General features: G+C 46.1%; 1 protein-coding gene across 2 annotated transcripts in view; it reads right to left on the bottom strand.

Annotated features, from left to right (window-relative positions):
• Positions 1-307: 307 nt before the first annotated feature.
• The window catches only part of LOC144596889 (ribosomal protein S6 kinase alpha-2), a 170,189-nt gene continuing 148,473 nt past the window's right edge, over positions 308-22,023 (bottom strand). For both annotated transcript variants that reach the window (XM_078405755.1, XM_078405756.1), the window contains 4 exons: positions 17,043-17,119; positions 10,978-11,095; positions 4,989-5,126; positions 308-1,662 (listed from right to left, as the gene is read on the bottom strand). In XM_078405755.1, the coding sequence (XP_078261881.1) occupies positions 1,537-1,662; positions 4,989-5,126; positions 10,978-11,095; positions 17,043-17,119 (459 nt within the window). In that variant the 3' untranslated portion in view covers positions 308-1,536. The remainder of the gene's footprint in view (positions 1,663-4,988; positions 5,127-10,977; positions 11,096-17,042; positions 17,120-22,023) is intronic.

Raw genomic sequence — 22,023 nt, 5'->3', positions numbered from 1 at the left:
CAGGGGAGTGGGCGGGACAGAGATAATACAGTGAAGATACTTATTCACAAAATGCTGGAGTAACTCAGCAGGTCAAGCAGCATCTCAGGAGAGAAGGAATGGGTGGCGTATCGGGTCGAGACCCTTCTTCAGACGCCACCCATTCCTTCTCTCCTGAGATGCTGCCTGACCTGCTGAGTTACTCCAGCATTTTGTGAATAAATACCTTCGATTTGTACCAGCATCTGCAGTTATTTTCTTATACAGTGAAGATACAGTCTTCATATGGACTAGACAAAGTAGGTGAATAACTGTATTGTCATTTAGCTGAACAACATCATTTCTAGTCTTGTGCTTTACATTGAATGAAAACCAAATCAATTTCCCCCAATATTTTCACATTTCTTTGGCACCCAATATTCATACACATCAGGAGGGCAAAATAGGGTACCTTGCACCGACGATCTGGAGTAACAGCAGTGATCTTCATGTTGGATAAGGCCAGGATCAGGTTTGCTTGTAGGTCCATCTGGTATAGAACCAACTGCTTGCAATTGCCACCAAAACTCACATGTAAGGATCACAATGGAGGTTCACATGTACAGTGAGAAAAAAAAATCTGCTCGCCTTTTTTGATTATTATTAGTGGGATCATTGTGTCATTGACTTCGTAACTAATAATGCTGCATTAAGGCATGCCATTCCTTTCAACGTATAGGTATCATTGGTTAAAGCTAAATCTAACGCTCAGAAATAGAACTGAATAGTCCACTACAATAGTCCACATACATCTACCACTGAAAAGACAGTGCCCATAAGACTTGACCTCTCCATATTTTTTATGTGCTTTGTTCTATTTCACATCACCACAGAACTCTTAAATGTATTGCAAATATACAAGATGAAAACATCAGTGAAGATTATTGATTGGCTCCCAGAAGTTTCTTTTCCCTGTGTATTTCTGGCATAAATAACGTAAAGCAAAATAAAAAAATCAGATTTTATAAGCTCAGTCTGTCTGCTTTATACTGCATCTTTTCCCACTTTAATTCTTTTTTAAACAATTAAGTGGGAACAGCAAGCATTCAGTTTATAGAGGGTCAGTAACAGATGTTTTCACAAAGCACTCTTATAGTTATCCATTTCCATTTAGGTGAGATTGTCCTTCACAGACAGAGTTAGCTTGTCTTTTTTCAATCATAATCAGGCAAAAAGCAAAGACACTTGTGCTAATTTAGAATATCATTTTAGACTCGATCATCTCCTGTAAATTTTTGCAGTGCATCAACTTAGGTGAATGACCCTGTGGCCTGTTCAGTAAATACTTCACATCAGAGCCTGAAGCTAGGCCCAACCTCATAAAACATATAACATATAACATATAACAACTACAGCATGGAAACAGGCCTGTCCGACCCTACCAGTCCACGCCGACCATTCTCCCTGACCTAGTCTCGGTACACTTTGGATCTGTTGAGGTCTCTTCTGTCACGCCGTGAGCTGTTCAAGTATTTTTACACGTAAAGAAAACTCCCTTCAAGTGGCAGACGAAAGCTGTTATAGTCTTGTAGACGTCAGTCTTTTCATTCCTCTTCGCTGAGCTAGGCTTGAGGCCATTACTGCTTCTAATCTCGGGGCCTGAGGTGTACGGTTTAGAGCAAAATAGGTGGCAGCCATTGCACCCTGTAATAAGACGTAAAGCAAAATCTGTAACATTGTCAATTAACTGATTAAAGACGGATTAATGCACAATTTTCAACATCCACAGTCACCGATCCCCTCTTTTTTCACTCTTGTTAGGTTATGGATGCTGCCACAAATGACCATTCTTTGTGTGCGAAACTAGACACTTTTCTAGTCCAGGATAGACACAAGCGGTTGGAGCAACTCAGTGGGTCGGGCAGCATCTCTGGAGGAAAGGAATAAGTGAACGCTTCGGGTCGAGACCCTTCTTTAGACAGAGTCAGGGGAAAGGGAAACGAGAGATTATAGACGGTGATGTAGCGACATGTAGAACAAATTAATGAAAGATATGCAAAAAAGTGACAATGATAAAGGAAATAGGCCATGGTTGGCTGTGTGTTAGGTGAGAATGAGTTACAGATAATGAGACAACAAGGGATGTAGAGAGGGGGATGCAAGGGTTAAGTTAGAGAAATCCATTTCATACCACTGGGTTGTGAGCTGCCTAAGCAAAATGTGAGGCGCTGTTCCTCCAATTTGTGTTTGGCCTCACTCTGACAATGGAGGAGGCCTAGGACAGAAAGGCTAGTGTGGGAATGGGAAGGGGAATTGGTATGGATGCTGCCAAGCTTCCAATACCAGACACAAATGACCATTCTTTGTGTGTGAAACTAAACACGTTTCTCGTCCAAGATAAGACACAAAAAGCTGGAGTAACTCAGCGAGCGGGTCAGGCAGCATCTCTGGAGAAAAGGGATAGGTGACGTTTTGGGTCGAGACCCTTCTTCAGACTGACCCAAAACGTCACCTATTCCTTTTCTCCAGAGATGCTGCCTGACTTGCTGAGTTACACTCGCTTATTACGTCCACCTTCAGTTTAAACCAGCATCTGCAGTTCCGTCCTACACATGTTTTTAGTCTAGACTAGACTGGTGGCCAAAAGTTATTTGATTCTCATTTTGTGTCAACATATTCTTGGGGCATAAAAACATGGGAGGCATCACAATTAAATCCACTCACTATATTCTTATTCAGTACTGACTTTCTGTCCGAGCAACAAGCCTTAGTCAAGCCCATTGGCCATTTCTGATGCAGTGTTCACATTCTGATGGAGTATTTAAGAAACGAGGCTTCAGAGCCAAGCCTAGTCACCGAGTTCATATCTTCTCTCCAGAGAAGCTGCCTGTCCTGTTGAGTTACTCCAACATTTCGTGTCTATCTTGGGTGTAAACCAGCATCTGCAGTTTAGTTTAGAGATACAGCGCGGAAACAGGCCCTTTCGGCCCACCCGGTCCGCGCTGACCAGCGATCCCCGCACATTAACACTATCCTATTCCCACCAGGGCCAATTTTTTTAAACATTTACCAAGCCAATTAACCTACACACCAGTACGTCTTTGGAGTGTGGGAGGAAACCGAAGATCTCGGAGAAAACCCACGCAGAATGGTAAATCTAAGTGCAACACTGTTGAAGCAGTTATCAAAGAATCAGCAATATTGTTAAGATTGCACTGGTGTTAAAGTAAATCCAGAGAAAATGATTTGGATGAGGGGATTGAAGGGTACAGAGAAGATTTACGAGGATGTTGCCAGGACTAGAGGGTGTGAGCTGCAAGGAGAGGTTGAGTAGGCTGGGACTCTCTTCCTTGGAGGGCAGGAGGATGAGGGGTGATCTAATAGAGGTGTATAAAATCATGAGAGGAATAGATCGGGTAGCTGCACAGAGTCTCTTGCCCAGAGTAGGTGAATCGAGGACCAGAGGACGTAGGTTTAAGGTGAAGGGGGAAAGATTTAACAGGAATCTGAGGGGTAACCTTTTCACACACAGGTTGTGGAACAAGCTGCCAGAGGAGGTAGTTGAGGCATGGACTATCGCAACATTTAAGAAACAGATGGAAAAGTACATGGATAAGACAAGTTTGGAGGGATATGGACCAAATGCAGGCAGGTGGGATTAGTGTAGCTGGGACATGTTGACCGGTGTGGGTAAGTTGGGCCGAAGGGCTTGTTTCCACACTGTATCACTCTATGACTCTATGAATCTCTATGGTATTTATTCACAAAATGCTGGAGTAACTCAGCAGGTCAGGCAGCATCTCAGGAGAGAAGGAATGGGTGACGTTTCGGGTCGAGACCCTTCTTCAGACTGAGTAAGGTAACATAACTGATCAGTCTGAAGAAAGGTCTCGACCCGAAACGTCACCCATTGCTTCATATAATAGAGTTGATCTTTGACTCTCAGCTACTTTAATGAACTGTCAGCAGTGGATGGTCTATGTTTAATATGCAACCTGTAGCTCGATTAAATGCAGTTTCAGCAAAGATATCATTATTAAAATGCTTCATTTCTACCGTGATTTGAACATTACCACACAAGTATTCATCACTTTTGTATTATTAAATACTTAGTAAACCAATCACAGCAAAGATGCGTTGTCAATACTTTGCTACTGAACAGTTCAACTATGAAGGTATTTATTCACAAAATGCTGGAGTAACTCAGCAGGTCAGGCAGCATCTCGTGAGAGAAGGAATGGCATCTCCAGAGATGCTGCCTGACCTGCTGAGTTACTCCAGCATTTTATGAATAAACACCTTCGATTTGTACCAGCATCTGCAGTTATTTTCTTATACTATGAATCTCTACGGCTTTGTGGTCAAGTTTGCAAATGATACAAAAATAGGTGGAGGGGCAGGTGGTGTAGAGAAAGCAAAGACTTGGGCAGGTTGGCAGAGCGGGCAGAGAGTGGCAGATGGAATATAGTGTAGCCCAGAGCATCAGATGGTTAAAGGGAATAGTTTTTCCTCAGAATGGATGCAACTAAAGTACAGAAGTAAACTCTTTCTGAGAACATACCACCTCTGGTCAGAGTCAAATTTCAGTGAACTGAAATAAAAAGAAGTTAAAAGTAAATAGCGACTGTTTCTAGTGATCAATTTTCAGTTCAAATGTTAAAACACAACATGTAAAAACAAGGCACTATTCATTTGACATTTTAGTCCCTGTATCCAGTCCACATCAATGAGGGGTCAGGTAAAACACCCGGCCCACTGTCATGTTCATAAAAACAAAGAAAGACACAAAACGCTGGAGTAACTCAGCAGCATCTCTGGAGAGAAGGAACGGGTGACGTTTTGGGTCGAGACACTTATTCAGACAGTCCCTCTCTCCTGAGATGCTGCTCATTCCTTTTCTCCATAGATGCTGCCTGTCCCGCTGAGTTGCTCCAGCATTGTGTGTCTAACTCCGGTGTAAACCAGCATCTGCAGGTCCAACCTACTCACAAACACAAAGGCCAGATTTAAAGGGGCTATCTCGTACTTGCCTTGACTAAATGGGCATCGTGCCTGCCGAGCTGATTCTTTGGTAGATGTTCTCGGTTCACTATCCAAGGGTGCCGAAGGACCTGGACTGCCGTGTGCCTTTGATGGGGATCTACATGCAGCATCTTAGATACCATGTCCTATGGAGAAAAAGACCATCGAGCAGAAAATCATTTCAAACCATTTTGGATTTATGTTATCTGTGACTTTGGTTTAGTGTCAACTTTCATGTTTCTTGAAAAGTGAGGATCCTTCCGAGGGTTCACTATATTAAAATTGCTGCTGAAACTATATTATGTATGATTTAAAAAACAATGTCCAAGTTCATTTGTGCAAAGCGACTTCACTTGCTTTTTTTCATAAAGGTAGGTACCAAATTAAAAGGTATTGATATTGAGGGCATGCAGCGTAGATTTACTAGGTTAATTCCCGGAATGGCGGGACTTTCATATGTTGAAAGACTGGAGCGACTAGGCTTGTATACACTGGAATTTAGAAGGATGAGAGGGGATCTTATCGAAACGTATAAGATTATTAAGGGGTTGGACACGTTAGAGGCAGGAAACATGTTCCCAATGTTGGGGGAGTCCAGAACAAGGGGTCACAGTTTAAGAATAAGGGGTAGGCCATTTAGAACTGAGATGAGGAAAAACTTTTTCAGTCAGAGAGTTGTGAATCTGTGGAATTCTCTGCCTCAGAAGGCAGTGGAGGCCAATTCTCTGAATGCATTCAAGAGCGAGCTGGATAGAGCTCTTAAGGATAGCGGAGTCAGGGGGTATGGGGAGAAGGCAGGAACGGGGTACTGATTGAGAATGATCAGCCATGATCACATTGAATGGCGGTGCTGGCTCGAAGGGCCGAATGGCCTCCTCCTGCACCTATTGTCTATTGTCTATTGTATAATCTACAAAATCTTTTGCATCCTTAGCTTGGGCGGTCACGGTGGCGCAGCGGTAGAGTTGCTGCCTTACAGCGAATACAGCGCCGGAGACCCGGGTTCCATCCCAACTATGGGTGCTGTCTGTACGGAGTTTGTACGTTCTGCCCGTGGGTTTTCTCCGAGATCTTCGGTTTCCTCCCACACTCCAAGAGACGTACAGGTTTGTAGGTTAATTGGCTTGGTAAATGTAAAAATTGTCCCTCGTGGGGTGTTGGATGGTGTTAATGTGCGGGGATCGCTGGTCGGCGCGGACCCGGTGGGCCGAAGGGCCTGTTTCCGCACTGCACCTCTAAACTAAACTATCCTCGTGCCTTATGAACAACAGAACTTGGAAGTATGCAATAACAATAATTTGCATCATTGACATAATGGTCAAGGCATTTCCTAGGCGTGTCATCAAAGGAATGTTTGCTACCGAGGTGCGTGACATTTGGGCAGGTTAAAGTTGTAGATGCTAAGGAAGATGTTAATGATCAATCTGAAGAAGGGTCGCGAGCCGAAACGTCAACCGTTCCTTCTCTCCAAAGATGCTGGCTGACCTGCTGAGTTACTCCAGCATTCTGTGTCCATCTTCGGTGTCAACCAGCATCTGCAGTTCCTTCCCATACATTGGGTCTTAATAAATCACCCTCTACTTGATTCTGCCCTGAGTGGGACTTGCACATACTTCGAAACATAGAAAATAGGTGCGGGAATAGGCCATCTTAGATGTTAAGGTACTTTTTTTTTTTTTTAAAGCAAAACTGAGGAGAAATGGGATATATTTAGGAAAGGAATCTGAGGGTTTCTGTTGGCAGCAGTTTAAACAGTTTCTGCGTAAGAACTCTACTAAGAGCAAGCAGATAAATGATGATGAGATGATCCTTTTCTTCAGAGGTCTTGGTTAAGGGGTGAATGTCAGCAACTTTTCAATAGACAATAGGTGCAGGAGTAGGCCATTCGGCCCTTCGAGCCAGCACCACCATTCAATGTGATCATGGCTGATCATTCTCAATCAGTACCCCGTTCCTGCCTTCTCCCCATACCACCCGACTCTGCTATCCTTAAGAGCTCTATCTAGCTCTCTCTTGAATGCATTCAAAGAATTGGCCTCCACTGCCTTCTGAGGAAGAGAATTCCACAGATTCACAACTCTCTGACTGAAAAAGTTTTTCCTCATCTCAGTTCTAAATGGCCGACCTCTTATTCTTAAACTGTGGCCCCTTGTTCTGGACTCCCCCAACATTGGGAACATGTTTCCTGCCGCTAACGTGTCCAACCCCTTAATAATCTTATATGTTTCGATAAGATCCCCTCTCATCCTTGTAAATTCCAGTGTATACTTCAGACAAGCAGAGCCTTGTTATCACACCTGAGCTGAAAGGCGGCATTGCCCTCATTCCTGTGTTTTTACTGCCCCACTGATTCTGCGAATGGGTTTTGGCAGCGGTTCTGCTTGGCAGTAGTTCGTCAGCGGATGTGTTGCAAAACCATCACACAACGTGATCCTCAGCAAGCATGACGAACCTTAATAAATCCAAAGTTAGACACAAAATGCTGGAGAAACTCAACGGGGCAGGCAGCATCTCTGGAGAGGAGGAATGGGTGACCTTTCGGGTCAAGACCCTTCTTCGACCCGAAACGTCACCCATTCCTTCTCTCCAGAGATGCAGCCTGTCCCGCTGAGTTACTCCAGCATTTTGTGTCCATCTTCGGCGTCAATCAGCATCTGCTATTCCTTCCTATACATTTCGTCTTAATAAATCCACCTCTACTTGATTCCACCCTAAGTGGGACTTGCACATACTTCGAAACATAGAAAAGAGATGCGGGAGTAGGCCATTTGGCCCTTCGATCCAGCACCACCATTCAATATGATATGGCTGATCATCCAAAATCAGTACCCCGTTCCTGCTTTTTCCCTATATCCCTTGAATCCTTTAGCCCTAAGAGCTGCAGTGCATTCAGAAAGTATTCAGACCCCTTCACCTTTTCCACATTTTGCTACGTTACAGCCTTATTTTAAAATGGATTAAACTCTTTTTAAAAAAATCATCAATCTACACACAATACCCCATAATAAAAAAACGAAAACAGGTGTTTTAAAATTTTGCTTAGCGATTAAAAAGAAATAACTGAAATATCACATTTACATAAGTATTTAGACCCTTTACTCAGTACTTTGTTGAGGCACCTTTGGCAGCGATTACAGCCTCAAGTCTTCTTGGGTATGACGCTACAAGCTTGGTACACCTGTATTTGGGTAATTTCTCCCATTCTTCTCTGCAGATCCTCTCAAGCTCTGTCAGGTTGGATGGGGAGTGTCGATGCACAGCTATTTTCAGGTCCCTCCAGGGATGTTCGATCGGGTTCAAGTCCGGGCTCCGGCTGGGCCACTCAAGGACATTCACAGACTTGTCACAAAGCCACTCCTGCGCTGGCAACATCCTCGTGAATCTTCTCTGCACCCTTTCCAGCTTGACAACATCTTTCTTATAACACGGTGCCCAAAACTGAACATTATGCTTTAAACGTGGCCTCACCAACGTCTTATACAACTGCAACATGACCTCCTAACTTCTATACTCATTACTCTGACTGATGAAGACCAATGTGGCAAAAGCCTTTTTTGACTACCCGATCTACTTGTGATGCCACTTTCAATTAATTATGCACCTGTACTCCTAGATCCCTCTGCTCTACAACACTCCCCAGAGCCGTACCGTTCACTGAGTGTGCCCTGCCCGTGTTAGAGCTTCCGAAATGCAATGCCTCACATTTCCCTGTGTTAAATTCCATCAAATCTAAGCATAGCACACCCACAGGTTCCCCTTCATCCACACCACATGTTACTGCTTCAAAGTACACCAATACATTGGTTAAATATGATGCCCTTTTCACAACATGATGTTGACTTCTTCCCAACTATCCTGAATTTTCTTTGACGACAGTTTCCTACAATTTCCCCTTGTGAATTTTCTCCAAATCATCACTTCATGGTTGGCTCTGATAAGTTTATTGATTTAAAACAAAATGTTCCATGTCAGGAAGAGCAAGCTCTGTGTAATCATCCATGGAAACATAAAGTGCTAGAGGAACTCATCTGGTCAAGGAAGCCACTGGGGAGGGAACGTATAGGCCAGGCTACAGTTCAGACCCCTATCAGGTTGGTGTGTAGGAAGGAACTGCAGATGCTGGCTTACACTGAAGATAGAATCAAAATGCTGGAGTAACTCAACGGGACAGGCAGCATCTCTGGAGAGAAGGAATGGATGACGTTTCGGGTCGTGATCCTGAAGAAGGGTCTCGACCTGAAACGTCACCCAGTTCCTTTGTTCAGAGATGCTGTCTGGCCCGCTGAGATACTCCAGCATTTTGTGTCTATCTTTGGATTTATTAAGAAATTCCTCCTGACAGCCACTGAGGATCACATTGTGTGAAGGGTTTGCAACACACCTGCTGAAGTTACAGTGGACCAAGAAGAACGACAGCCAAAATCCATTCTCCAGCAATTTATGCCTATCCTATCAGGTTAATGCCAGACTTATCCACACTACTGGACAATCAGTGCAGCTTTTCTGACAAGATTCCCAATGCTCTGATTACCATTTATTTATTTTGCAATGAATTACCTGACACAAGTGTCTATGGGCAGTTTGGTGGACAATTATTCCCTAGAAGATCTTTGGGTGAAGATGAAGTGAATGTGAAGCTAACTATGGAACAACAAAACTTGCCTGGCGATACACAATTCATGGGACTGGGACAGGTACATTGGGACAGGTACATGGATAGGACAGGTTTGGAGTGATATGGACCAAGCGCAGACAGGTGGGACGAGTGTAGCTGAGACATGTTGGCCAGTGTGGGCAAGCTGGGCCGAAAGGGCCTGTTTCCACACTGTATCACTCTATGGCTCCAAGACTTTATGGGATGTTTCCTTTCGTCATTAAAATCACATTAAATTCCCCACCAAGAGAGATCTCTGTTGTTTGGACACCATTTATATTTTAACAATATTTGTCCCATTGTATTTGGAAAGCAATGTTCATGGCCATGTTTAGTTCAGTTCAGTTTAGTTTATTGTCCTGTGTACCGAGACGTTTGGATGGTTCACCTTGTTGTGGTGAAGAGGCTTGCGTGCCCCATGATTCTCAGAGCGATGCCGTCGGAAGCACTGGCTTCTGGTCGGGCCACCCATGGCGGTAAGGTCGAGGATGAGGGTCCAGACTGAGAACGCTCCAACGTACAAGACCTGAACGGCGGGCCAGGCGGACAAAGTTATCTTGAACTCAACGGCTGTGAAGGCGGATGAAGGCTACAACAGATCCATCAGCTCCAATCGTCTTGCTTCCCTTGCCATTGGAATTGGTAGAATGATTTGTGAAGGACCGTGTGCTTCTTGGAGTGCAACATCAAGTACACGTTAAACAAACACACGCACAGGCGTCTTCGTTCTGACATCGGAACGTAGACCATCGGCGGTGGCACGGTGGCGCAGCGGTAGAGTTGCTGCCTTACAGCGAATGCAGCGCCGGAGACTCAGGTTCGATCCTGACGACGGGCGCCGTCTGTACGGGGTTTGTACGTTCTCCCCGTGACCTGTGTGGGTTTTCTCCGAGATCTTCGGTTTCCTCCCACACTCCAAAGATGTACAGGTATATAGGTTAATTGGCTGGGCAAATGTAAAAAAATTGGTCCTAGTGGGTGTAGGATAGTGTTAGTGTGCGGGGATCGCTGGGCGGCGCGGACCCGGTGGGCCGAAGGGCCTGTTTCTGCGCTGTATCTCTAAATCTATAATCATCCTTGACCTCGAGGGATAGCCGAGATACAGTGAAATGCTTTTGTTGCGTGCTAACCAGTCAGCGGAAAGACAACGCGTGATTACAATCGAGCCATTTACAGTGTATGGATGCAGGATAAGGGAATAACGTTTAGTGCGAGCAAAGGTCAATCAAGGATAGTCCGAGGGTCACCAATGAGGTGGATAGTAGTTCAGCACTGCTCTCTGGTTGTGGTAGGATGATTCAGTTGCCTGATAACAGCTATTTGTCAACATCAGTGTTACTTACCTTAGCAGCGTTAGAAATAGTGTCCCAGTTTCCCCCTGTGAGGGCATATTTCCCACTTCCAATGCGTGCCAGGATCTCTTCCGGAGTATCATCTGGCCCATTTGCAAAAGGTGTGAATCTGATTGAAAGTGAAGAGAAGAACTCAAACATTAGATGGCACTGTGCATTGGAAGGGACTGCAGAGGGTTTAAGCCGAACACAGGCACATATAGCTGGAAGACACAAAATGGTGGAGTGTTTTGAGTAGTCTGAAGAAGGGTCTCAAGCCAAAACGTCACCCATTCCTTCTCACCCGAGATGCTGCCTGACCCGCTGAGTTACTCCAGCATTTTGTGTCCACCTTCGATTTGAACCAGCATCTGCAGTTATTTTCCTACACATATAGTTGGAGTAACTCAGCGGGTCAGGCAGCATCTCTGGAGAAAAGGAATAGGTGGCGTTTTGGGTTGAGACTCTCTGAAAAAGGGATGCTGTCTGACCCGCTGAGTTGCTCCAGCATTTGTGTCTATCTTCAGGGTAACCTAATAGAATATTTAAGCCAAGAAGTACATGTTTTATTAAACCTTTCCTGGTATTGTACAAATTATTTAAACCAATTATTTATAAACACCTATTTTTACAGCCCCTGCCTTAGGGATATGAGCTCAAATGAACTACTGCAAGGTTGTACCCAACAACATCGATTAGGTGTGGGTCTTAATAGGGCAGCATGGTGGCGCAGCGGTAGAGTTGCTGCCTTGCAGCGCTTACAGCGCCTGAGACCCGGGTTCGATCCCTATTACGGGAGCTGTCTGTACGGAGTTTGTACGTTCTCCCCGTGACCTGCGTGGGTTTTCTCCGAGATCTTCGGTTTCCTCCCACACTCCAAAGACATACAGGTTTGTAGGTTAATTGGCTGGGCAAATGTAAAAATTGTCCCTAGTGGATGTAGGATAGTGTTAATGTGCGGGGATCGCTGGGCGGCGCGGAGCCGGTGGGCCGAAGGGCCTGTTTCTGCGCTGTACCTCTAAATCTAAACAAAAATCTAAAAATCGAATGATTTTCGAAATATTACTACTAATGCCTTCACGATCTCCACAACTACCATGATCTCCACAGCTGAAATATCACCACTAATGGCTCCAGGATCTCCACAGCTACCACGATCTCCACAGCTGAAATATCATCACTAATGCCTCCACGATCTCCACACCTACCTCACTGAGAGCCCTGGGGTGACCTGTACAAGAGGGGTGGCTTGCACTTGATTTGTAGGGATGCCAATATCTTGCTGGGCAGGTTCACGAGAGCTTCCGGGGACGATTGAAACTAGGTTGTCTGGGGGAGGGGATCTAACCTGAGGCAGGTGGGAGGCTGGAAGTCGATGCAGAAATCAACGACTGCAAGTTCAGTGCGTACGACACGCAGGGCTACAGCAGGGAGTGAGGACAGACTCACTCACTGGATTAAATTGCATTTATTGCAATGCATGGTGCCAGACCAGGAAGGCGATGAACTTAGTGCGTGGATAGGTATACGAGTCTAGTCTGAAGAAGGGTCTCGACCCGAAACTTCACCCATTCTTTCCCTCCAGAGGTGCTGCCTGTCCCGCTGAGTTACTCCAGCTTTTTGCGTCTATCTTTGGTTTAAACCAGCATCTGCAGTTCCTTCCTACACACAACCATGATGGACACCTTGCTGAGAGAGGGGGCAGAACTGCCAGCTTGAGGGCGGCACGGTGGCGCAGCGGTAGAGCTGCTGCCATACGGAGCCAGACGCCCGGGTTCGATCCTGACTACGGGTGCTGTCTGTATGGAGTTTGTACGTTCTCCCCGTGACCTGCGTGGGTTTTGTCCGAGATCTGCAGTTTCCTCCCACACTCCAAAAACGTGCAGGTTTGTAGGTTAATTGGTTTGGTATAAATGTAAGAATTGTCCCTAGTGTGTGTAGGATAGTGTTAATGTGCGGGTGCAAACTCAATGGGCTGAAGGGCCTGTTTCCGCGCTGTATCTCTAAACTAAACTAATCAATAATCCAATGGATGGAACATCAATGAATGCATTCACAATTCTGCGAGAGGGTACACACAAGCTTCCTGAAGGTTGAGGAATGGAAGAAGTGTTGGGGAAATGTGGAAAGTTCGAAAGCTAGTAGGCGTTTATATGGAAGGGTAGATATCAGGTTTGGAATAGTCCCCGCGAGATGGGTAGGAGATGTGCACGTTATTGTGTGAGAATGGGTGAGGACTTGGGTCCGATAAGAAGGACAATGGTCGACCTGGTCGGCCTGTTTTGCATCGTTTTTTTCATTAAAGCAAATTTCATTTAACATTTTTGTTTATCTTGAAAAGGATTACGTTTCCCCAAAGTGGGCTTATGCAAACGATGGATAAAATAAGTGTGCAGTTGCAAAAAAAACAAACAAAACAGAAGCACCAGATTAACTCAACGGGTCATTTGGCATCAGTGGAGAGCATGGATAGAAACATAGAAACATAGAAAATAGGTGCAGGAGTAGGCCATTCGGCCCTTCGAGCCTGCACCGCCATTCAATATGATCATGGCTGATCATCCAACTCAGTATCCTGTACCTGCCTTCTCTCCATACCCCCTGGTCCCTTTAGCCACATGGGCCACATCTAACTCCTTCTTAAATATAGCCAATGAACTGGGCGATGTTTTTGGTCAGGATTCTCCTTCCGGCTGATTGTAGCAGGGGAGGAACACTGGAAAAGAGGTGGGAGCGGGACAAAGCCTGGCAACTTACAGGTGGATACAGGGGCTTGATTTGCAGATGAGTGCACAAAGGCCAGAGATGAAAACGAGACAAAGAGTTGTCAGATAAGGTCGAGGGATGAAATGTAAAGATAGAGGAAGGGGCTTAGGTTGAAGACGGCGACAATGTCAGCGAATGAAGTGTAGGTTGCTAAGGCTGGTGGGGTGAAATGCAAGGACCAGGGGAACTCTATCCTTCTGTCTGGGGGGAAGGGGAGTGAGAGCAGAACTACGGGACACAGAGGAGTCATGAGAGAGGGATCCATCTACAGCAGCAGGTGGGAAAACCAGGGTTACTGAAGGAAGAGGACATCTTGGATGTCTTAGAATGGAAAGTCTCATCTTGGGAGCAGATGCAGGAGAGACAGAGAAACTCAGAGTAGGGGATGGCGTCCTGAAGGAGGAGGTGTCCGGATAACTGACACGGTGGCACTGCAGTAGAGTTGCTGCCTTACAGCGCCGGAGACCCGGGTTCAATCCTGACTCCGGGTGCTGTCTGCACGGAGTTTGTATGTTCTCCCCATGACTTACATGGGTTTTCTCCGAGATCTTCGGTTTCCTCCCACACTCCAAAGACGTACAGGTTTGTAGGTTAATTGGCTTGGTATTAAGTGTAAATTGTCCCTAGTGTGTGTAGGATAGTGTTAGTGTGCGGGGATCGCTGGTCGGCGTGGACCCGGTGGGCCAAGTGCCTGTTTCCATGCTTTATCTCTAAACTAAACTAAACTAAACTAAACTAAACTAAACTAAACTAAACAAAACTAAACTTAACTAAACTAAACTAAACTAAACTGTGGGAATCAGTTTATAGTGGACAGTCTGTCCCCTGTGTTTAGTGCTAATTTAGCTTAGAGATACAGCACAGAAACAGGTCCTTCGGCCCACCAAGTCCACGTCGACCAGCGATCCTCACACATTAACAGTTTTCTACACAAACTAGGGACAATTTACTATTATACCAAGCCAATTAACCTACAAACCTGTGCATCTTTGGTGGGTGGGAAGAAACCGGAGATCCAGGGAAAAACCCCAGGCAGGTCACGGGGAGAACGTACAAACTCCTTTCGGGCAAGCACCCGTGGACAGGATGAAACAGGGCACTGTAAGGCAGCAGCTCTACTGCTGCGCCACCGTGCCGCCCCCGAGATGAAGACAGAGGGATCGAGAAAGGGGAGAGCAGTGTGAGAGATAGTGAATGTGAGAATTGGGTGGAAGTCAGTGGTAAAGTTGATGAAACCCATCAGATCTGCATGGGTGGTAGGGGGCACTGCCAGTGCGGACATTGATGTAGCGGAGAACAAGTTGGGGGATGTTGGCAGTGCACGCTTTAAGCAAGGAATGTTGAAGACAACCAACAGAAAGGCAGGCATAGCTGGGGCCCATGCAAATGCCCGTGGCTACACCGTTGACTCGAAGAAGGTGGGAGGAGTCAAAAGAGAAGTTGTTGAGGGTGGGGACGTTCCACCAGGTGGAGGGGAGTGTGAGAAGAAGGACCCTGATTGGATCCTAAGGGAGAACTGGAGGGCCCTGAGACCTTCCTGGTTGGGGGACTAGATGTGCAAAAGGACTGGGCGTCCATTGTAAAGATGAGGCAATGAAGGCTTCGGAATTGAAAGTTATTGAAGTGTCAATGAGCACCTGTGTGGTGTCTTGGATGTAGGTTGGAAGGGGTTGGACAACAGGGGACAAGATAGAATCGAGATATTTGGAGATGAGTTCAGTGGGGCAGGAGCAAGTAGAAACAGCGGGCCTTCGAGGGCGGATGCATGGCAGATGCAGTTTAATGTGGATAAGTGTTAAGTTATGGGTGTCCTCGTGCATCAGTCACTGAAAGCATGCAGGTACAGCAGGCAGTGAAGAAAGCCAATGGAATGTTGGCCTTCATAACAAGAGGAGTTGAGTATAGGAGCAAAGAGGTCCTTCTGCAGTTGTACAGGGCCCTAGTGAGACCACACCTGGAGTACTGTGTGCAGTTTTGGTGTCCAAATTTGAGGAAGGATATTCTTGCTATTGAGGGCGTGCAGCGTAGGTTTACTAGGTTAATTCCCGGAATGGCGGGACTATCATATGTTGAAAGACTGGAGCGACTAGGCTTGTATACACTGGAATTTAGAAGGATGAGAGGAGATCTTATCGAAACGTATAAGATTATTAAGGGGTTGGACACGTTAGAGGCAGGAAACATGTTCCCAATGTTGGGGGAGTCCAGAACAAGGGGCCACAGTTTAAGAATAAGGGGTAGGCCATTTAGAACTGAGATGAGGAAAAACTTTTTCAGTCAGAGAGTTGTGAATCTGTGGAATTCTCTGCCTCAGAAGGCAGTGGAGGCCAATTCTCTGAATGCATTCAAGAGAGAGCTCGATAGAGCTCTTAAGGATAGCGGAGTCAGAGGGTATGGGGAGAAGGCAGGAACGGGGTACTGATTGAGAATGACCAGCCATGATCACATTGAATGGCGGTGCTGGCTCGAAGGGCCGAATGGCCTCCTCCTGCACCTATTGTCTATTGTCTATTGTTTCTGGATCATTGGGATGGAGACAGAAACGGGCAGTGCAGGGTTGGGGAACTATAAGGTTGAAGGCTGAGGAGGGAAGATCGCCAGAGTTGATAAGATCAGTAACGGTCTGAGAGCTGGTGGCCTGGTGTTCGACTGTGAGGTCGTGGTCAAGGTCTGAGGAGGTATCCCAGAGCTGGCATCTGGCTTCCACTTGGTAGAGGTCAGCCTGCCTGACCTCAATGGCACCTCCCTCATCGGCGGGTTTAATAATGGGGTTGTTGCTGAGAGAGCGGAGGGCTGCGTGTTCAGAGGAGGTGAAATCGGGGTGGGTAAGGGGAGTGGAGACGTCAAGATGGCGGATGTCCTTAGGCAGTTGGAAAGCAGAAGGTTCAAAGAAGGTCGAGGGCTGGCAAGGGGAGTCAATGAGGAGGAGGAATGTTGGAGAAGAGGGAAGGGGTCCTCACTGGGAGGCGAGCATTCCTTGCCAGAGAAAAATGCCCGGAGCCGGAGGTGATGGGTTCGGAACTCATTTAGGTGTGGGCATAGGGATGTAAAGGTAAGGCTTCTGCTGAGGACCGACCATGTGCTTATGGAGCCTGTCTGCATTTTCATAAAATTTGCCTACATGCCAATTCATCCTCATCACCACTGTCCAAGCTCCATTCCAGGGAGATGAGGTCTACCACTCTGGTGATGATGAAACCACACAAAATGGACAATGGTAAGTGGGGAGCATGGTTAGGGCGGTGGCTTCATCCCCATCTTAAACACACCCTCCTGGAGAACAACTACATGTTACGTTGCAGCTCCCTTACCCTGCCAGCATCGTGTAGAGGAGAATTCCTAAACTCCACATGTCACAGGCTGCATCGTATCCCTGCCTCTTGAGAACCTACAGCAGAAAGAAGTTATAGTTACACATTTTGAGGCAATACGACAAATCATTTAAAAAAAATGAAGTCAATGTTATTCTGTTGTTTTAGAAACGAAGTAGAATAATCCAGCAGATTGTAGGCCAGTCAATCAATGTTTTGAGGAGATGAATGAAGGTATTTATTCACAAAATGCTGGAGTAACTCAGCGGGTCAGGCAGCATCTCGGGAGAGAAGGAATGGGCGACGTTTCGGGTCAAGACCCTTCTTCAGACTGATGTCAGGGGGGCGGGACAAAGGAAGGATATAGGTGGAGACAGGAAGATAGAGGGAGATCTGGGAAGGGGGAGGGGAAGAGAGGGACAGAGGAACTATCTAAAGTTGGAGAAGTCAATGTTCATACCACTGGAGATCAGGGTGAGCCAGTGGGTGTTATCTACATGGATTTTATTGAGGCATTTGATAAAGTCCATGATGGTAGGCTGATCCAGAAGATAGGAATTATAGGAAGGATGTCGACAAAATGGAGAGGGTACAGAGGAGATTTACTAGAATGTTGCCTGGGTTTCAGCACTTAGGCTACAGAGAGAGGTTGAACAGGTTGGGTCTTTATTCTTTGGAGCGTAGAAGGTTGAGGGGGGACTTGATAGAGGTTTTAAAAATTATGAGAGGGACGGACAGAGTTGACGTGGGTAGGCTTTTCCCTTTGAGAGTGGGGAAGATTCCAACAAGGGGACATAGCTTCAGAATTGAGGGACAAAGGTTTAGGGGTAACATGAGGGGTAACTTCTTTACTCAGAGGGTTGTGGCTGTATGGAATGGGCTTCCGGTGGAAGTGGTGGAGGCTGGCTCGATTTTATTATTTAAGAGTAAATTGGATAGGTATATGGATAGGAGGGGATTGGAGGGTTATGGTCTGAGTGCAGGTAGATGAGACTAGATCAGGGAGAATGGTCGGCGTGGACTGGTAGGGCCGGACAGGCCTGTTTCCATGCTGTAGTTGTTATATGTTATATGTTATATGTTATTAAGATGCATGGGATCTATGACTTGGTTGTTCATAACGTCATAAGTGATAGGAACAGAATTAGGCCATTCGGCCCATCGAGTCTACTCTGCCATTCAATCATGGCTGATCTATCCCTCCCTCCTAACCCCATTTTCCTGCCTTCTCCACATACTGACGGCCCTCAATCCAATCCAAATGTTCTGAGATAGTTTAGTGTCACTGGAATTTAGAAGGATGAGAGTAGATCTCATGGAAACATATAAAATTCTTATGGGATTGGACAGGCTAGATGCAGGAAAAATGTTCCCGATGTTGGGGGAGTCCAGAACCAGGGGACACAGTTTAAGAATAAGAAATGTGCCATTTAGGACTGAGATGAGGAAAAACTTTTTCAGCGAGAGTTGTGAATCTGTGGAATTCTCTGCCACAGAAGGCAGTAGAGGCCAATTCACTGGATGTATTCAAGAGAGAGTTCGATATAGCACTTGGGACTAACAGAATCAAGGGATATGCGAACACAGGATCGGGATACTGATTCTGGATGATCAGCCATGATCACCATATTGAATGGCAGTGCTGGCTCGAAGGGCCAAATGGCCTACACCTGCTCCTACTTTCTATGTTTCTATGTTTCTAAGTCTTTGGTCTGCTATTGGAATATTAGCAGACTGCAAGTTCGTATGGTTCAATAGACAATAGACAATAGGTGCAGGAGGAGGCCATTCGGCCCTTCGAGCCAGCACCGCCATTCAATGTGATCATGGCTGATCATTCTCAATCAGTATCCCGTTCCTGCCTTCTCCCCATACCCCCTGACTCCGCTATCCTTAAAAGCTCTATCTAGCTCTCTCTTGAATGCATTCAGAGAATTGGCCTCCACTGCCTTCTGAGGCAGAGAATTCCACAGATTCACAACACTCTGACTGAAAAAGTTTTTCATCATCCCCGTTCTAAATGGACTACCCCTTACGCTTAAACTGTGGCCCCTGGTTCTGGACTCCCCCAACATTGGGAACATGTTTCCTGCCTCTAACGTGTCCAACCCCTTAATAATCTTATACGTTTCGATAAGATCTCCTCTCCTCTCATCCTTCTAAATTCCAGTGTATACAAGCCTAGTCGCTCCAGTCTTTCAACATATGACAGTCCCGCCATTCCGGGAATTAACCTAGTAAACCTACGCTGCACGCCCTCTTGTCGTTCTGATGCGGACTGGGATTTTGATATAGTGTTTATTGGCAAGCCCAATGTCCTGCTGCCAGCACTAACGACCGCCTGCTGCATCTGCAAAGTCAGGTGTTCTTGTTGCTTGTTGCTTGTTGCTGCTGCCTACCAATGGACAACATGATTAATTCCTTTCAGTACTTTTAGGTTTCGTAACACTTCATCATTTTGCCAAGGTTGCAGAGGATAGGATACAGAACGGTGGGAGGAGGAGCGTGGGTGAGACACAGCATTGCTGGAGGTGAAATTTGCACGCCACATGTGTATTACATGCAGCGCGGACTTTAACATCGTGGAGCCTGCGATCCTTTGCCGAGGATCGACTGCGGAGAGCTCCAACCGCGGGGCCTGTGGACTCTAACACCGTGAAGCCCACGGTCTCTGGTAAGAAGAGGCCGACTCGGGAGCTCCATGCCGCGGAGAGAGTTTTCAACCGTCCCGACTCCGGAGTTTCGATCATCCCGACACGAGGGCCTCGGACAGTCGGCAGCGGCGACTGCGGATGGTTCAACAGCTCCGACCGTGGGTGAACAAAGAGGAAGATGCTTGAACTTTATTACCTTGGAATGTGGAATCCGCTGTGGTGGATGTTTATGTTAAATTTTATTTTATGTGGCTGTGTGTCTTGTTGCTTTTCACTTAGTATGGCTGTATGGTAACTCAAATTTCACTGTCCCCTAATTGGTACATGTGACAATAAATTGATCTTGAAATCTTGAATCTTGAAATCTATTAAATACGACTGATCGGGTCTCTGAAGAAATTCCATGGCATAATTTAGAAAATAATAGGCGTTTGAATTTTTAGACCAGTATTCTCAGTGTTTGCAAGCTCCATGAAGGCATGCACAGTCAGTGGGTGTTTGATAAGCATACCAGGGAAGGATGCTTTGGTTCTATCACTAGTGGCTGTAGTTTAACATAGAAACATAGAAACAGAAAATAGGTGCAGGAGTAGGCCATTCGGCCCTTCGAGTCTGCACCGCCATTCAATATGATCATGGCTGATCATCCAACTCAGTATCCCGTACCTGCCTTCTCTCCATACCCCCTGATCCCTTTAGCCACAGGGGCCACATCTAACTCCCTCTTAAATATAACCAATGAACTGGCCTCAACTACTTTCTGCGGCAGAGAATTCCACAGATTCATCACTCTCTGTGTGAAAAAAAACTTTCTCATCTCGGTCCTAAAAGACTTCCCCCTTATCCTTAAACTGTGACCCCTTTATAGTAAAGATGACAGAGTGGGGGGTCGGAAAGCGGAAATCATTGATGAGACGAAGGGTGCCTGAGGAAGGGTGTGCGGCACGGTGGAGCAGCGGTAGAGTTGCTGCCTTACAGCGCTTGCAGCGCCGGAGACTCAGGTTCGATCCTGACTACGGGCGCCGTCTGTACGGAGTTTGTGCGTTCTCCCCGTGACCGCGTGGGTTTTCTCCGAGATCTTCGGTTTCCTCCCACACTCCAAAGACGTACAGGTTTGTAGGTTAATTGGCTTTGTATAAAAATGTTAAAATCGTCCTGACTGTATGTGAAGGATGGTGTTAATATGCGGGGGTCACTGGGGTCAACATGGACTCGGTGGGCAGAGGGGCCTGTTTCCACGCTGTATCTCTAAACTAAACCAAACTGAAGGGTCTCTACTCGAAACATCACCCATTCCTTTGCTCCAGAGATGCTGCCTGTCCCACTGAGTTACTCCAGCTTTTTGTGTCTATCGTTGTTTTTTATCTCTGTTCCTCTCTCCACGGTGGTTGCCAGACCTGCTGGGTATTTACAACATGTTCTGTTTTTAATTTGGCTTACAAGGAGCTACACATAATGGAACTCATGTTGGCTCCCCCAACCACCTTTCCTACCCCCAATACCTCCTCCTCAAGTATTGGTCCTAAGTATTGACATTTTATTTACGGAGCGACCCTTTGATGAAAATTCACCCGGAGCAATTTATAAAATAGGTTGTGGTTCCACACTGCCAAGCACTCACATAAATGAGGCCACATTTTCACTCAGTGTAAAGCAATATGACCTGGGAGCCATAAAGTAATGAGTTTGCAAGAACCTGATTTAATGACTTCCCTCTCTTGCATTTCTCAATAGTCCAAAAGCAGATTAGTACCGTTTGGACAAGACCAGATACAAGTTGCTGAGCTGCTTTGTTTTATGATCAGCAAAATAAAACAACTATATCACTGATCCCTTTCTTGTGAGCTAAAATATCTTGCCTAGAAATGTAATTAGAGTGATACAGTGTGGAAACAGGCCCAACTTGCCCACACCGGCCAACATGTCCCAGCTACACACATCCCAACTCTCCGCATTTGGTCCATATCCCTCCAAATCTGTCCTATCCACGTACCAGTCTAACTGTTTCTTAAACGTTGGGATAGTCCCTGCCTCAACTACCTCCTCTGGCAGCTTGTTCCATACACCCACCACCCTGTGTTGTTAATGTATTCGCAGATTGTGACACAACCATATCCCTCCAAACTTGCTTGTGTTACTTCTAATTCCATCATCCAAATCATTAATATATATGGTAAACAGTTGCGTCCCCAACACCGAGCCTTGAGGCACTCCACTCGCCACTGCCTGCCATTCTGAAAAGGACCCGTTTATTCCTACTCTTTGCTTCCTGTCTGCCAACCAATTCTCTATCCATGTCAACACTCTACCCCCAGTACCATGTGCTC

The sequence above is a fragment of the Rhinoraja longicauda genome, chromosome 9 (assembly GCF_053455715.1).
Source record: "Rhinoraja longicauda isolate Sanriku21f chromosome 9, sRhiLon1.1, whole genome shotgun sequence".
NCBI classification, from domain to species: Eukaryota; Metazoa; Chordata; class Chondrichthyes; order Rajiformes; family Arhynchobatidae; genus Rhinoraja; species Rhinoraja longicauda.
The sequence above is the reverse complement of the archived record's forward strand: the minus strand, read 5'-3'. Positions and strand labels throughout refer to the sequence as shown.